Source organism: Microcaecilia unicolor, chromosome 3 (assembly GCF_901765095.1).
Source record: "Microcaecilia unicolor chromosome 3, aMicUni1.1, whole genome shotgun sequence".
NCBI lineage: Eukaryota > Metazoa > Chordata > Amphibia > Gymnophiona > Siphonopidae > Microcaecilia > Microcaecilia unicolor.
The window spans coordinates 64,051,066-64,068,595 of NC_044033.1; the positions used below are offsets into that span (position 1 = coordinate 64,051,066).

The following is a 17,530-nucleotide window of genomic DNA, read 5'->3' on the forward strand; positions in this document are numbered from 1 at the left end:
AGATAAAGACTTGAACAGTCTATCCAGTTCGTCCAACAATCATACTCATCAGTTCATGATTAAACCAACAATACATGTGGTGTGAAATATTTGATCTCAGTCTTTGCCATTTTTGGTACAGAGTCTGTAGAAGTCCACCCGGCACTGTCCTTGCGTCCCAGCTTCTGGAGTTGCTGTGGAAGTCATCTCCATCCCAATTCAAGAGGTTTTTGACTTATGAAGCAATTGTCCTCCTGTCAGTGATCTAGTTAAGATTGTTGTTGAGTGGCATTCTGAGATTTTCTTCCTCTATTTAGAAGTTGATTAAAAGATTGAAATGTGTTATTGAAAGTTGTTATGAATTTTGAAGTAATGAAAAACTGAAGATTGGGACTTACATAAAAATATTTTGTTTGACACAGTTTTCTGTGGGATTTTGTTTTTGTAAACAGTATTATTCCATGTTTTCCTTCTGTATTTGCACAATCATCTGTGTTCATCCCATGCCTTTTTGAATTCTGTCACCATTTTTTTCTCCACTATCTCCCTTGGGAGAGTATTCCAGGCATCGACCACCTTCTTCGTAAGAAATAATTGCCTGATGTTACTCCTAAGTCTTCCACCCCACAAATTTGTTTCTATTTTAATACCTTTCAAGTATTTAAAAGTCTGTGTCATATCTCCTCTATCCCTCCTTTCCTCTAGGGTTATGCTTATTCATGTCTTCCAGTCTACTACTACTATTTAGCATTTTTATAGCACTACAAAGCGTACGCAGCGCTGCACAAACATAGAAGAAAGACAGTCCGTGCTCAAAGAGCTTACAATCTAATAGACAAAACAATAAAGCAAGCAAATCAATTAATGTGTAGAGGAAAGAGGAGAGGGTGTGGATGAGGGTTCTGGTAGAGTTATTCTCTTCTCATATGTTGTTTGGTGGAAGCCCATACCATTTTTGTCATTTTCCTCTGAATTGCTTCAAGCCTTTTTACATCCTTAGCAAGATATGTCCTCCAAAACTGAACACAATACTCCAAGTGGAGCTTCACCAACAACTTCTCAGGGGCATAAACACCTCCTTTCTTTTGCTGGTTTGTATATAGATCATATGAAGAGGGGCCAAGGTGTCTAGAGTTCAGTTTATGGCTGTGAACCAGTCCTTTAGTAGGTGATCAACAGTTATTTTCTGGGGGACTTCTTCATAAGGCTTCCCTTTTCCAGTCTGTTACCTGCCTTTTGTCTCATTTCCTTTATAATTAGTCCTACCAGCTGGAGAACTTGTATTTGGTCTGTGGTCTTGTATTTGCTGTGGAAATTGACTGTCAATTGGTCTGTTCAAAAGTTGGTGTGAATGAAGAGACGCTGGCAAGCAGATGGTTGACTACACTACTTTATGCTTTACTTTGGAAACCATAGGTAATTGGCTTGAGTACACTGTGGCTTTAAAAGTTTGTTTTTTTTTCCAATATTTCTCAGGAGTCTATTTATCTGACCCTTGACACAGGCATATTTATGGCGAAACATGGCCTGTATCGGGTCTATTAGTAAAGGACTCTTGATTGTCCCACACTTGATAGCCTTTGGTGATTTTCCTTTTCATCTCCATGTATGTACTTTGACCCTCTCTTCTGTTGTCTAGTTTGCATGAGTTAATCATACAGAAATAAGAACGACCACATTATTGAGTTGGCTGTTGACCTGCATAGCCTCTGACTTTTCTGGGGATTAATGTCCTGATGATGCATTATACCTCAGACTTTGAGTGGTATAGAGGGGCATAATAGAACGGGGCGCCCAAGTTTTCATGAGGGCGTCCTCGCAGGACGGCCCCGAGAAGGGGCGGGGAAACCCGTATTATCGAAACAAGATGGGCGTCCATCTTTCGTTTCGATAATACGGTCGGGACGCCCAAATCTCAACATTTAGGTCGACCCTAGAGATGGTCAACCTAAATGTTGAGATGGTCGACCTTAGAGATGGTCGTCCCCAGTTTTCAGCCATAATAGAAACTGAGGACGCCCATCTCAGGAACGACCAAATCCAAGCCCTTTGGTCGTTGGAGGAGCCAGAATTCGTAGTGCACTGGTCCCCCTGACATGCCAGGACACCAACCGGGCACCCTAGGGGGCAGTGCAGTGGACTTCACAAATTGCTCCCAGATGCATAGCTCCTTTACCTTGGGTGCTGAGCCCCCAAAACCTACTCTCCACAACTGTACATAGCCCTAAGGGGTGAAGGGGGCACCTACATGTGGGAACAGTGGGTTTCGGGTGGGTTTTGGAGGGCTCACATTTACCACCACAAGTGTAACAGGTAGGGGGGGATGGGCCTGGGTCCGCCTGCCTGAAGTGCACTGCACCCATTAAAACTGCTCCAGGGACCTGCATACTGCTGTTATGGAGCTGGGTATGACATTTGAGGCTGGCATAGAAGCTGTCAAAAATTTTTTTAAGTTTTTTTTTTAGGGTGGGAGGGGGTTAGTGACCACTGGGGGAGTAAAGGGAGGTCATCCCCGATACCCTCCGGTGGTCATCTGGTCAGTTCGGGCAACTTCTCATGGCTTGGTTGCAAGAAAAAATGGACCAAGTAAAGTCGGCCAAATGCTCGTAAGGGACGCCCTTCTTTTTTCCATTATCGGCCGAGGACGCCCATCTCTTAATCACGCCCCAGTCTTGCCTTCGCTACGGTGCCAACATGCCCCCGTGAACTTTGGTCGTCAGCACGACAGGAAGCAGTTGAGGACACCCAAAATCGGCTTTCGATTATGCCAATTTGGGCGACCCTGAGAAAAGGACGCCCATCTCCTGATTTGTGTCGAAAGATGGGCGCCCTTCTCTTTCGAAAATAAGCCTGATTGTGTCTCATCATCAGTATGTCTTGATTCAAATAATTAGCAATTGTGGTAACTGATCTGTCTAAAATTGTAAAGCTGTCTCTGCCACAAAAATGGAAATTATGTAAATATTTAACACGTGTATCACTGAATATTATATTAAAGTTAAGCATAGACAGCTACACTGGAAAACAAACTCATTGTACACACATCTTTTCAAACTCTAAATCAGGGTTGTCCAACCTTCGCCCTTATCAGGTCAGATTTTCAGAATTTCCCCAGTGAATATGCATGAATTTGTTTGCATACAGTGGAGGCAGTGCATTCAAACAGATCTTGTACGTATCGTTTGGGAAATCAGAAAACATGACTGGATTGCGGCCCTCGAGGACTAAGGTTGGACAACCCTGCTCTAAATTTACAAAGGAAGGGTGTAGAAATAAGGCTAACAGTTGGTTTGATATATGTATTGGATGAGTAGAATAGAAATTGAAGTAAATTTGTATATCTGTGACTAGCTCCACTGGCCTGAAGAAAGGACAGTAACTCTGGAAAGCTGGTCATGTAGAGAACTGGACTAACATGGCAACTGCAGTACTATATTCAAAGGAAATTTAGTACTGCCTTTCTGTTTTGTATAGCGCACAATAGATCACAGAGAAAAGTAACTTCTTCTCCATTTTAAGTTTCCAGAGTCGGTGAGCATACCTGACACAGAAACACTCACGGACTCCTGGGAAGCGCTTTCTCTTGATATGGAGCACTGGAAACTGTTGCTGAAACAGCTGGAGGACTGCTTGATCCTTCAGACTCTTCTGCACAGCAGAGTGAGCAGGAAGAATGCTGGAGTATTACCTGTGCAGGCAGAAGCCCTCTGCAAGCTTTCAGTCAAGAAGCTGTTAGAAGGAGGCAAAGGTAGATTATTGATAGAGGTTTCTCGATGATTCAGTGCTTGATCTAATAGAGAATCTTTGGTTATACAAGATTCTTCATATGTATAAAATCTTCAAGTTGGTTGTATTTTTCAGATAGTCACCTATGGCAGGGGAGGGCCACAACCCAGTCGGGTTTTCAAGGTCTCAACAATGAATATGTATGATATGTATTTGCATACAGTGGAAGTAGAACATACAAATCAATCTCATGCATATTCATAGTGAAAATCTTGAAAACCTGACTGGGTGTGGCCCTCAAGGACATGGTTGCCCCTTGACTTAGGGGCTGGTTCTTATTTGTGTAGCTGTACATCTCAGCGTTAGTCACTGGAAATGTACCAATTAGCCAGTCAGACCATTCTAGCCATTCAGGTGCTGCCATGGTATTCTGTTTATATGCAGTACATTAATGTTTTATGATTTTGTGTTATTCAACCAGACTTTTTATTCATAATTTGTAAACCCCCAGGCTTTCAATATTTGGCTCATAGTTTATTTGTTCAGTGTATTTTTGAAGTCTAAAATACCAAGAGACATCCATCCATAAAACCCAAGGTGAAATATAAATAGTGGTGGTAAAATAAGCCTAGAGCAACTCTGTCTACAGCATATAAAAACAAACTTGCTCAAAGGCATAAGAAACATGGAACAATAAAAATCAACCTGTATGACTGTTTCAGCATAACTTGAGTGTGTTAAGTAATAACTTTATTGACTGCAGAAAACATCATGCAGATGTACAAAAGTTGTGTTTTTATTGTATTAGTTAAGCTTAGGTTAAAGAAAATCAATTTGCAAATCACAAACATGGACACATTCATCCTTCCTACCCATTCAGATGTAGGGCACAAAAACATAGGTGACCATTCCTAAGTGCCAGAACCACCATCTAAACTGATATTCTATTTGCTGGTGAACTGGACTGTACCTCCTCGGGAGGATGATCACCACCAAATAAACTTATAGAACATAAGAGTAACCATACTGGGTCAGACCAGTGGTCCATCTAGCCCAGTATCCTGTTTTCCAAACAGTGGCCAAGCCAGGTCACAAGTACCTGGCAGAAAACCAATTAGCAGCAACATTCCATGCTACCATTCCCGGGGCAAGCAGTTGCTTCCCCATGTCTGTCTCAAAAGCAGACTATGGACTTTTCCTCCAGGAATTTGTTCAACCCTTTTTTAAATCGAGATATGCTAACCGCTGTTACTACATCCTCTGGCAAAGAGTTCCAGAGCTTAACTATTCGTTGAGTGAAAAAAATATTTCCTTCTATTTGTTTTAAAAGTATTTCTATGTAACTTCTTCGAGTATCCCCTAGTCTTTGTACTTTTGGAACGAGTAAAAAATCATTTTACATCTACTCATTCTACACCACTCAGGATTTTGTAGACTTTAATCATATCTCCCCTCATCCATCTCTTTTCCAAGCTGAAGAGTCCTAACCTCTTTAGCCTTTCCTCATATGAGAGGAGTTCCATTCCCTTTATCATTTTGGTTGCTCTTCTTTGAACCTTTTTCTAATTCCACTGTATCTTTTTTTGAGATACGACCAGTCTCCCAAGGACACTGAAACTGCCTATTCTATAAAGAAAAGTAGACATCTACTTTTTTCATATGAGAATACTGGTGCAAGTGACTGATAACAAGCCTGTATTAGTGTATTTACATAGTAAAATAGTAAATGATGGCAGATAAAGACCTGTCCATTATTTAATAAATTTTCACAAACCAGCCATAGAGCTGGTGTAAATGCCTATGCCTAATTCACAAAAGAACATGCATAAATTGTGATATTCTGTAATCTACATGCGTAAATGTATGCACCTTATGCTCCATCCAAACTCTGCTCACGTGAATACCTACCTCCAAAGTACATGCCATCAGATATTGATGTATATTTACAGAATAGTTCATAGCTAGAATATGGTCACTTATGCATGTGTGTCCACTTAAGTATATAAATCAAGTTTATTAGACAGTTTTAAGTTTATTAGATAGTTGATATACTGTCCATCGAAGAGCGTCTGAGCGGTTTACAAAATATAAAGTAGTATAATTCTGGAAAACTATGAAAGGGAGATAGACTCGACTGCTGGCATTAAAATGCATTCTTGGTGCCTAAAACTAGGTGACACCTTATAGAATTACCTTCGCTCCTAAAAATTTAAAGATAAAAAATGGAAAGTAGAGACAAAATAAAACAGAGTATAGTTGAACTAAAATCTAGGGAGAGGGGTAGGTAGGAGGGAGAGAAAAAGAAGGGGAAGTATTAAAACAGTGGATACCTATTTGGGTGTAGGAAGGCTTGTTCAGGCACTATATCACTTTTTGGAATATAGCTATCAAATTAAAACTAAATAACTAGTTCAGCAAAATGTGCTATTAAAATCAGTGTATTAAACAGATAAAGATCTTAAGTGTTCAAGTACAACACTAGGGTATGTATAGGGGCGAAATCTTAAGGCTGACTTCAAGAAGTATACTCGGTGTAGCAGTACCATGTTGGACAGATGGACATAATATTACTAGCTATTTGGGTGGGTGGGGGGGGGGGGGCAATCTGATGAGGTGGAGTCTGGGTGAGGGACCATGGGGGTGGGAGGGCTCAGACTTACATTACAAGTCCCATTACTACAGCCAGGAATGTGCAGTGTTCCTGGCTGCAGCAACCTAATTTTATATTTAGCAGAAGTCACTAATGTGAGAAATTGCATATTCTCTGAGGACAAGCAGGCCTATGATTTTCACATGTGGATAATTCGATCCATGTTGCCTGGTCCGGAGCTTGTTTCAAGCTTTTACAGAGCTCTTTAGAGCGCAAGTTGTTTTTCTTCTCTCCTCACAGCTGCTGGTTTGGTTTTTTTAACAGAGCTTCTTTTTGTGCCTTCATGGTATTCATTTAGTTTGTTTTATTTTGTACCTCATTTGGAGTATTCTTCCTCCCTTTTCATTACACTTTTTATTTTCCTTTTTTTTTTTTTTAGGTTTCCTTTATTTTACCACGCTCAGTAGGCTGCATTTAGATGTGAGCTTTGCTCAAGTTCTTCCCTTCATTTTTCTCTGGTGCTTTGCCCCCTTTTCGGTACCATTGAGTTTTTTGATTTAGCCATAGCTGTTTTTCCTTGTATGTCATCAAAGGTTCCAAGTGGCTTTAAGTGTTATACCTGGTGCAATAGAACCATCTCTAGCAAAGACACCCATTCTTGGTGTCTCCAGTGTTTGAGGCTTGAGCATACATACCCCTTCTAATTGTCTTCTGTGTCTTTGCATGATGATAATAACACAGCCAGAGAGGCTCAAAGAGAGAAACTTTTTGCAGCCAGGTCTAAAGCCTTGACATCTGTATCGGCATCGGGTGTTGCATCGGCATCAGTCTGTATGGCTGCAAGACCCTTAGACACTGGGAGTGTGCATCGAATGGGTTTCCACCTGCCTCAACACTGGCTGCTATGCAGCCCCCCTCCCGGGACCGAGGCGAGATGAGGACTCGACATCGTCTTCGTCAGCACTGAGGAATGTCGATGCCAAACATCAGAAGAAGCATCGGCATCGATCACCCTCAACGCATGGTACCAGGAGCTTCGGGGCACCAAGGGATTCCCCGGCACCTGAGAAGCGTCAGTGTCGAGAGGAACACTGCCCCTCCATTCAGGAGGTGCTGATGCATTAGTCTCCAGGCAGCCAAGACCAGACACCTGCTTTGACCCCACAAGTTCAACAGCCTGCTTCTTCACTGACGCCCCAGCTTTTCCCCGATGTATGCTATTGATGAGTGCCTCCAGGTCCTTGCTTCCTGAGCTTTTGACAAGGTTTATACAACAGAATGCATCAGCGTCTGGGGTGTTTGCACCTGCCATGCCTCTTGCTGCTGTCCCACATGGCCATCAGCCTGTGGTGAGGTCGACTGCTGCCTCTGTTGGCACCCCCTCAATGCTTGAGGCTGGAGCTGACACCTCGATGCCCCTGTCGGGGTACATGGTTCCTCTTCATCGAGGCAGGCTTGGTCACAGCCCTCCCAAGAGGACTTTGTTGTTGACACCGATGAGGAGCACTCATGGGAGTCTGAAGAGGATCCACAGTACTTCTCAAAGGAGTCTTAAAGCATCTCTTCTGATTCCTCCCCTCCACAGGAAAGGAAAAAGTCTCCACCTTAGAGCTTTCCCATCTTTTGTTGAGGAAATGGCAAATGCTGTTCCAATTCCTTTGAAAGTGGAGGACGAGCCCAGGGCTAAGATGTTTAAGGTCTGGACTACGAGTCTCTTCCTAGAGAGGCTGCGATGGTTCTGCTTCACGAGATCTTATGGAGTGTTCAGATGAAGAACTGGGAGTACCCTCTGTCGGTCCCTATCCTTCTGAAGAAGGGTTGACACTATATACCCGGATTCTGTCTTCCCCTGGGTTTGATAGGCCTCAGTTGCCTTATCATTCCCTAAAGATAGAATCTGCACTCAAAAGAGCCAGGAGTTCTAGGGGCTATGCTTTGGTGCCCCCTGGCAGAGAAGCTACAACCCTGGATTCTTTTGGGTGGCAGATGTATTAGGTCTCTGTGCTCATCTCCTGTATTCAATCGTACCAGCTCTACAGGAGCCTGTACTTGTGGTCCTTGGTGCGCAGTATGTTTGATTTAGCAGACTCTTTCCCACTAACTACCCTTCTCCATTGAGAATACTGACCATTTAACCCTACTCTCTGTTTTCTATCTTTTAACCAGTTTTTAATCCACAATAGAACACTACCTCCTATCCCATGACTCTCCAATTTCCTCTGCAGTCTTTCATGAGGTACTTTGTCAAATGCCTTCTGAAAATCCAGATACACAATATCAACTGGCTCCCCTTTATCCACATGTTTGTTCACCCCTTCAAAGAAATGTAATAGATTGGTGAGGCAAGATTTCCCTTCACTAAATCCATGTTGACTTTGTCTCATTAATCCATGCTTTTGAATATGCTCTGTAATTTTGTTCTTAATAAAAACATGGTGCCTACAAAACTGTTGGTATTCCTGTGAGAGGCGCAAGAGCTCCACATCTCTCTTTTTCTTCTGAGCTAAAGTGTAAGATATAATATGGCCTCGCATAACCGCCTTTGAAGCTACCCAGAAAGTGCCCAGGCTCACCTCTGGCATACTATTGTGTGATTGGTAATCCATCCACTTTTCCCTTAAATAAGCCCAGAAGGCCTTATTATACAAAAATGGGGAGAACTTCCACACTCATTCACCCAGTTCAGCAACAAAGGAGATAATCACTGTAACAGCAGAGTGATCAGAGAAGACAGTATTGACAATGTGGGACTCAGTAACCCACTGGAACAGGGAGCGGGCTAAGAGAAGATAATCTAGCCTAGAATAGACATTGTGAGGGTGAGAGAAAAAGATAAACTCCATGTCATGAGGATGGAGAATCCTCCAGGTATCTACTAAATCTAACCGGGTAGCCAAAACGTTGACATCCCTTGCATCCGATCTTCTACTTCCAGACTTAGCTGGTTTATAGTCAATTGATGGGTCTGCAGTTATATTAAAATCACCCTCCATTATAAGGTGACAGGCAGAGTAAGGTGACAACGCAGCTCAGAAAAAATTTAAGGGAGTATATATTCAAGCCATAAACATTACACAAAAGGATATGGTGGCCCCAAAGCTCTCCAAGCAAAAGCAAGAACCTGCCCTTTTTTTCATGAACAATCTTATGAGTATGAAAGGGCAATTGCTTATGAATTAAGATAGCCACCCCTCTCTGCCTATTGTTATAAGAAGAGCTCACCACTTCCCCCATCCAGCCCTTCTTTAGTTTTTGGTGTTCTAATGCAGATAAGTGAGTCTCTTGAATATAAGCTATGTCCGCCCCTTCCTTTTTCAACCAAGATAATATCTTAGTCCTTTTCACAGGGGAATGTATACCATCAACATTTAGAGTTATTACTTTCAGTTTAGCCATAGTAATCAGGAAAGATACAGAAAATAGTATACGCAAATGAAAATATAACCCTATGGGTCTCCCAGCTAAACCCACCGGGTCTCTCCATTTTCTCAATTGGTAGTCCAACAAGCCCTACAATGCTGAAGAAGCACAAAGAAAACAACAAGCCCCAATATTGTGAAAAAACTTCTACAAACCCATCACCCATAACTCCCTCCCCCCCCCCTATAACACCGACATTCACCCTCAAACACACCACTAACACATCCATAAAGTATCGAGAACCCCCCACTGTCCCATCCCCCCATTCCCCGATCTCCCGCCTCCCCCCATCCCTCCCCTACAACAATCTCCCATCCTTCTCCTACCCAAGACCCACCGGGAGGCCACCCCCAAAACCTGCCATCACTACTAAAATAAAATGCAGTAAGATTCACTAGGTAAACCCAGTCACTTGGCATTGAAGTATGTATATCCCATTTTACCCTGCAAAGTGATTAACAAAATATAGGAGAATACGCATTTAACCTGAAAGTCCAAATGTCCTTTTGGGTTAGAAAAGTTACGCTCTGTACCCATCAAGGGTCCCTCCAGCCTGATGCAAAAAAAACCCATTCCAGTAAAGTCCATAAGAAAAGAGTAACTGCGATCCCAAAGGGGAAAAACTCCAAACATGGAACTCAAGCTTCTACAATGGCAGCTGACTCTTAAACCATCAGATAGTTACCGCCAAGAGACTCAGTCAAGAGGCGTCCCGGCTCACAGCTCTAGTGTCTTTGTTGAGTTTATCCAGAAAAACTCTCGCCTCCGCCACCTCATTGAAAAGAATCATCTGGCCTCCGTGTCATACACGCAGTCTGGCGGGATAAGGCAGTGCAAACCAGATTCACTTTTTATGTAGCGCCATACACGTGGGCGCCATGGCCTTGTGCAGCAATGCTACCCTCGTCGAGTACTCATTGAAAGGGAGCAATCGGTGACTCTCATACTCCAAGGAAGCTTGATTTCGGTAAGCCTTTAACAATTGCTCTTTCACTTGCCAGTTGGTAAAGTGTGTGATTGCTGTTCGGGGCTTAGAATTAGGTTCACCTCTTGCACCAATACGATGCACACGATTGCAACAAAAGGTATTCCTGCCACTCTCTAAGCCCACATGCTCCGGCAACCAGGAGTCAAAGAAGTGATAACAGGTTTTTGTCCATCACTGCTTCCGGCAGCCCAATAACTCTTAGGTTATTCCTTCTCGCTCTGTTTTCCTGTTCCTCTATGCGCTCCTGCAGCTCTCCTGATTCTTTCTGAAGCAGAGCTATCTGAGATGCCATCTCCCATGCCTCATCTTCTCCCACTGATACCCACTGTTCCACCTCCGACAGTCGGTGAGCGTGAGGGTCAAACTTTTCAATAATTTTGTCGACAGCTGATTACAACTTAATGAGTCGGTCTTCTAACGCTGCTGATGCCGACCTGGAGATTTCATGCACCCACTCAGACGTCTGTGTTGAGTCTGAACTGGCTGCGTCTCCGCCATTTTAGTGAGACCTGTCCTCTTCAAGTCTTTCACTCCTCTCTGGCTTCTCATGGGCATACCACGGTGCTCGCTTCTATGCAAGACCAGGCAAGAAGCCCTGGCACCCAAATGCCAACCCTATCACAGTCAGGAACTTGGATAGTATTGCAAATCTTGAATATTTCGCTGTTATTGGCAGATCTTCTGAGGAGCCGCTCTCCCTTGCTTCTTAAGTAGCAAGTGTAAGTGAGAGTGGGATGTTTGACCACGGAAATTCAAATCCTAGAGACAAGAATCTTAAGTAGCAGGCATCATGAGCTCCTATGTATTTATCTTAACTTTCATATAGTATAAAAAGATTTTTGAACCATCTGTTTTACATGAAGTAGACTATCCACTTTGACCCCTAAAATTCGTGAAGATTTCTGAAAGACAAAAGTATAAGTTCCTATCTGAAAGTTTCAGGGAAAGCTTTGACCCTTCGGTCCTAGCCATAAAAACTTAGTTTTATCTCGACTTAATTTTAAGTGGTTGTTGGTAATCCAACCATCTATAAGTCTGACGCAGTCTTCTAAACTATTCAAAGTAGTGGCCCAATCTTTAGCAGCTGGTAACTGCAAAGTGATGTCATCTGCATATATATAAAATGAAATTATCAGCTGTTCAAGCTCCTATCCCAAAGGTTGTAGCATTACGTTAAACAAAGTGGAAGACAGTGCTGATCCCTGGGCTACTCCACACCCCAGCATCCAACTCATGGAAGAACAATGTTGCCTTTTTACCATATAGCTGAGTTCTGCCAAGAAGCCCATAAACCAAGAAAGTACAGCTCCACCCAAACCCAACTCACTCAGGCGAAACAATAAAAGAACATGATCCACTAAATCAAATGCAGAGGAAAGATCAAACTGAATAATATCATTTTGCCCTTTGCTCAGTAAAGATTTTCCATAAGCAATCAAAGCCCCTAGTACTGTTTCAGTACTATGATCCTTTCTATATCCAGACTGAGAAACATGGAGAATATTATGACTGTCAATATAATCATCTAATAACTTCACTACATATCTCTCTAACATCCTTATAGACAAAAGAATAGTGGTGATAGGCTGATAATTGTTAAGAAGAGAGTAAGTCAGCCCTGTGATTTTTTGGGATAGGGGTAAGAACAGTTTTCCCCCAAGAAGATGGAAAATATCCACAAGCTAAACCATTATTAAACCACTTTGTAAGCTTATGGAGAAAAGACATAGATACCTTCACACATTCAGCAGATTGCCAAAACCTGTTGTTTCTTTCTCTATAACATCAGCAAAATCCATCTTTTCCTCTCTGAGCACTCTACCAGAACCCTTATCTACACTCTTATCACCTCTCGCCTAGATTATTGCAACCTGCTTCTCACCGGCCTCCCACCTAGCCATCTCTCTCCTTTTCAATCAGTCCAAAACTCTGCTGCACGGCTCATTTTCCGTCAGAGTCGCTATGCTCACATTAGCCCTCTCCTCAAGTCACTTCACTGGCTTCCTATCCGTTTCCACATTCAATTCAAACTTCTCTTACTGATCTATAAGTGCATTCACGCTACCGCTCCCCAGTACCTCTCCACTCTTGTCTCTCCCTACACCTCCCCTCGGGTACTCCGTTCTGTGGATAAATCTCTTTTGTCTGTCCCATTCTCCTCTACTGCTAATTCCAGCCTCGATGAAATCTTCAGCTCAATGTGCTGCAGCGGCTAAGAAGGCGAATGTTGAGTATTATTAGAAAAGGGATGGAAAACAAACATGAGGATGTTATAATGCCGTTATATCGCTCCATGGTGCGACCGCACCTGGAGTATTGTGTTCAGTTCTGGTCGCCTCATCTCAAAAAAGATATAAATGAATTGGAGAAGGTGCAGAGAAGGGTGACAAAAATGATAAAAGGGATGGGACAACTACCCTATGAGGCGAGGTTAAGATGGCTAGGACTCCTTAGCGTGGAGAAAAGGTGGCTGAGGGGTGATATGATAGAGATTTACAAGATAATGAGTGGGGTAGAGCGGACAGATGTGAAGCGTTTGCTTACACTTCTAACAATAATAGAACCAGGGGACACAAGATGAAATTAGAATGTGGTAGGTTTAAAATGAATCGGAGAAAGTTTTCTTTACTCAGCACGTAGTTAGACTCTGGAACTCATTGCCGGAGAAGGTAGTGATGGCAGCTGGCCTTGCTGAGTTTAAAGAGGGTCTGGATAGATTCCTGAAGAAAAAGTCCATTGATCGTTATAAAAGTTTGGGTTTTTGCCAGGTTCTTGGGGCCTGGATTGGCCACTGTCAGAGACGGAGTGCTGGGCTTGATGGACCTTGGGTCTTTTCCCAGCTTTCCCAGTGTGGCGGTGCTTATGTGCTTCTGTTCCTTTTATCTTGCTGCTCCTCACGCCTGGAATAGACTTCCCGAGCCTGTACGTCTAGCCCCGTCTTTGGCCGTTTTCAAGTCCAGGCTAAAAGCCCACCTCTTTAATGCTGCTTTTGACTCCTAACCACTACTCACTTGCCCTGTACCCTTTTATCTCCACCTCTTTAATTCCCTTGTTCTGTCTGCTTGCCTGTCCTATTTAGATTGTGAGCTCTTTAAGCAGGGACTGTCTTTTCATGTATGGTGTACAGCGCTGCGTATGCCTTGTAGCGCTATAGAAGTGATAAGTAGTAGTAGTAGATACCTCCTTCATAACAAAAGTGGGAAGAAGTTCCAAACTACAATGAGAGCTTAGACACTTAGTAACAATTTTATTTCAGATATTTTCATGGAGGTAAAAGTATTCCACTCACGATCTCCCAGAATGTCTCTGTTCCCACTCACATCTGTACTATAATAAAAGGCACCTTCAACGCTCTGAAGCTGACTCCGTGGCTTCACGTGAAGGGTTCGTTAGGATCGTTAGGTTCGTCGCTCTGTCACCATCTCTCTCAGCCCCGCCCTTGCGCCTCTGATAGGTCCACCGCCCTCGACGTCATCATGTTTTGACGTCGAGGGCGGCGGACCTATCAGAGGCATGAGGGTGGGGCCAACAGAGATGGTTACAGAGCGACAAACATGAAGAAAAAAACCCCTTCACGTCAGCCATGGAGTCAGCTTCACCACGTTGCAGGTGGGTGGCTGGAGCGGAGGGAAAGAGAGGGGGCAACGACGCTGGAACTAACTTGGAGGGGGGCCAGACGGACACAGAAACTGGGATGGAGGGAGGGAGAGAGGGGGGTGGGAAACGACCCTGGAACAGGGTGGGTGGGTGGGAGGGAGGGCCAGCGGACCCTGGAATTTGGAGGGGGCCCAGCGGACCCTGGAACTTGGAGGGGGGCCGACCCTGGAACTTGGAGGGGGGCCAGTCGGACCCAGAAACTGGGAGGGAGGGAGGGGGACCCTGAAACTGGGGGAGAGGGGGGAAAACAACCCTGGAACTGGGTGGGTGGGAGGGGGGGAGAGTGGACCCTGGACCTTGCAGGGGGGGTGGACCCTGACACTGGGAGGGAGGGGGCCCCTGGCACACACTCTCATTCTCACACACACACACACACACACTCTCGCACACAGTCTCACTCTCGCTGTCACACACACTCACACATTCACTCTCGCTCTGTCACACACACTCACACATTCTCTCTTTCTGTATCACACACTCTGTAAAACACACACACTCCGAGGAAAACCTTGCTAGCGCCCGTTTCATTTCTGTCAGAAACGGGCCTTTTTTCCTAGTTCAATCATATTCATCTTATTATTCAATTTAATTGTGATCTTATCGTTGAAACCTTGTCCCTAAAAAACACAGCGAAGAGTAAACCAAAAATAGTCTGGTGGCTGTTAAAATGACTTCTGTGAAGACAACTGCATAAGTGTATTCTAGTTCATTTTGCATATGAGCAGTGTAGGACCAGGCTTCTTTTTCCTAAGTTCCAGTTGCACAAGCAGGTGAACATGGTACAAGGGTTCCTTTCCATAGGCACTGGAAGGAGAGAGAGAATATGTGAGACTAGGAGCCCGTATTTATCTGTAGGAGGAAAGACAGTCTGGGGTTGAGGACCTGTACCTACAAGCACAGAGAGTATGGAAATCTGAGATCCCTCACATGGGATTCAGGAGCAAGAGGGACAGAACAAAGGGGCTGGTTTATCTCCTCCTTGGTCTTAGGAGAAGACAGGAGTCAGCATAGACCTGGGAATTTCCTCTCCAAGAATAGAGTAGATGCGGCAGAGTACTAGGGATTCCCTTCTCCATTTTTCAAAGGTTGCCACTTGTTATCAAATACAGAGGTTACTTTTCTCTTGTTGGGCTACTATTTCTCCTATGCTTAAGGCATGTTCACATTTTTATTTCTCCCATATTTGGGAGCAGCCCATACATTAAAAAAAACCTGATGTAATTGGCACATTACACAGACAGCTTGGCCAGCATGTCTATTACTGAAAAATATATTTAGAAGGAAAATCATGTCTTTCTTAATTGCAGACCTGGATAGAAATAGATTAATGTGCTTCTCCAGAGATAAGCAGGGCCTTAAGCTTTCTTGTTTATATAGACTGAGATTCTTTTTTATTTACTAGATTTAGTGGAGAAGTAAATTTGGGTGGATGGAACCAATTGGGCCTGTCAAGGTGGAATATCCACTATACGCATCTTTTTGAGGACTGAATTCAGAGTTTGCTTCAGAGAATTTATACTCAGAATCTGTAGGTTCCTCTGTTTTCTACCAGAATTTGCTATACTGTTCCAGGGATATGGAAAATTGATAGTATCCAGTTGCTGTAAAATTTCCTGCTGGTATTAACAATTTGTATCTGTACTTTCATTGTTTCTCATAGGGGGTGTTGCAGACAGTGTAGCTAAATGGGTATTTAAGCAGGACTTCAGCCCAGCTCTGTTGAAAATGGCCCAACAAAGGAAAGACCCAGAAAATTCAGAAGACTCCTTGCAAATAGGTGATGTGTTACTTCAGGACCCAGAGGCACAGATGGCTGTGGAAGGAATACTGGGTAAAAGTGAATTGAAAATCTTTACATTTTTATTAAGTCATTGGCTAAGTCTTTTTGTTTCCAAATTAGGAATGGCATAGTTTGTAATTTTTTTTTAATTTTTTTAAATTGACAGTGTTGCTGAATTTAGCCTACCAGCAATTCCCCTGTAGCCTTCAGCTGGATGTCTTGCATGCACACTGTTGTTGGGAATATGTGGTGCAGTGGAATAAAGACCCAGAGGTTGGTAAATATATAAAAAAGACTTACCCCTACAACCCATTGTTTCTTACATTTTTGTTTCCAGAGAACAACTGCCGTATACTTGAATCTGTCTTTACAGTGAACTCCTCTAGGCAATACATTCATTATTGAGCACAATTTTGTATTTCTTTTGTGTTTGCAATTTCTGCTTGCCCCACTTTATCCAAACTGTCTTTGTGTCTGAAGGTCTGTATTTGGTTTTCTAGACAGTATTGGTTGCTTGTGTCAATTTCTTGACCTTGCTTCTGTTGAAGTCCCTTTTTATATATGCCTCCATCAGAGCCGCTCAGTTGCAGCAGCCAGTCTTTTCCAAACTTGAAAAAGCTACTGATGGTTGTATTTATCCTTAGAACCATGGTTTCTGGCACCATACTTTTCTTTTGGGAAGCCTCGTCAATCTCAAATATACTGTGGAATATAGTGGTGTAACAGATGACATTCATTTCCATCTTACATATTCTAAGAATACTTTCTTCCTTTTCATCCTACCAGACCAGTCCAGAAGTGATGGATTATGTCTATCAACCAGCAGATGGAGACAGACTTAAGAGCTATGAGCCCATGACCACATAAAGCACTGCACTGGCACAACAGATGGTGTCAGACATTCCATACATTTCTGTACTGCTTGCTTAGCTCCTGGGCCTGTTTATTGTTATGGTTTTCAGTAGAGCAGCATTATTACTTAGAAGAAAGTGATTTTCAAGCTGCGGCAGCTAGGGGATACCTGTAGGAATATGGGTCCCGTTCTCCCCCCCCTCCCCTCTATTTCTGGTGAACCTCTTAGGGAGTTGTTTTTCCCTGCTATATAAGTTCAGAAGCAATTCTGGCTCTAGGTACAGTGGACTGATTTAGAGAGAAGTTCTCAATCAGTGGTTTCTTGTACTGCTACCCTACTTTCGTCCTAAGCGTTGGGATCTGTGCTTATGATAGTCAGTGACTCGATGATTTTGCTGAGGTAAAGTTTTAGCTACAATATAATATTCTTTCTCCGCCTTTTTCTCTGAAGTAATTAGCCAGTAGTGGTTTATTCTTTCACAGTTCATTTTAATTTTCCTTAGCTTGAGGAGTTCTAATTGTGTAAATTTCCTTTCAT

The 17,530-nt window shown here is 43.2% G+C and overlaps 1 protein-coding gene across 2 annotated transcripts in view; it reads left to right on the top strand.

The window, feature by feature from the left end:
* RAB3GAP2 (RAB3 GTPase activating non-catalytic protein subunit 2) overlaps nt 1-17,530 on the top strand; it is a 284,414-nt gene that overhangs the window by 210,290 nt on the left and 56,594 nt on the right. For both annotated transcript variants that reach the window (XM_030196010.1, XM_030196011.1), the window contains exons 24-26: nt 3,499-3,727; nt 16,021-16,191; nt 16,307-16,413. In XM_030196010.1, the coding sequence (XP_030051870.1) occupies nt 3,499-3,727; nt 16,021-16,191; nt 16,307-16,413 (507 nt within the window). The remainder of the gene's footprint in view (nt 1-3,498; nt 3,728-16,020; nt 16,192-16,306; nt 16,414-17,530) is intronic.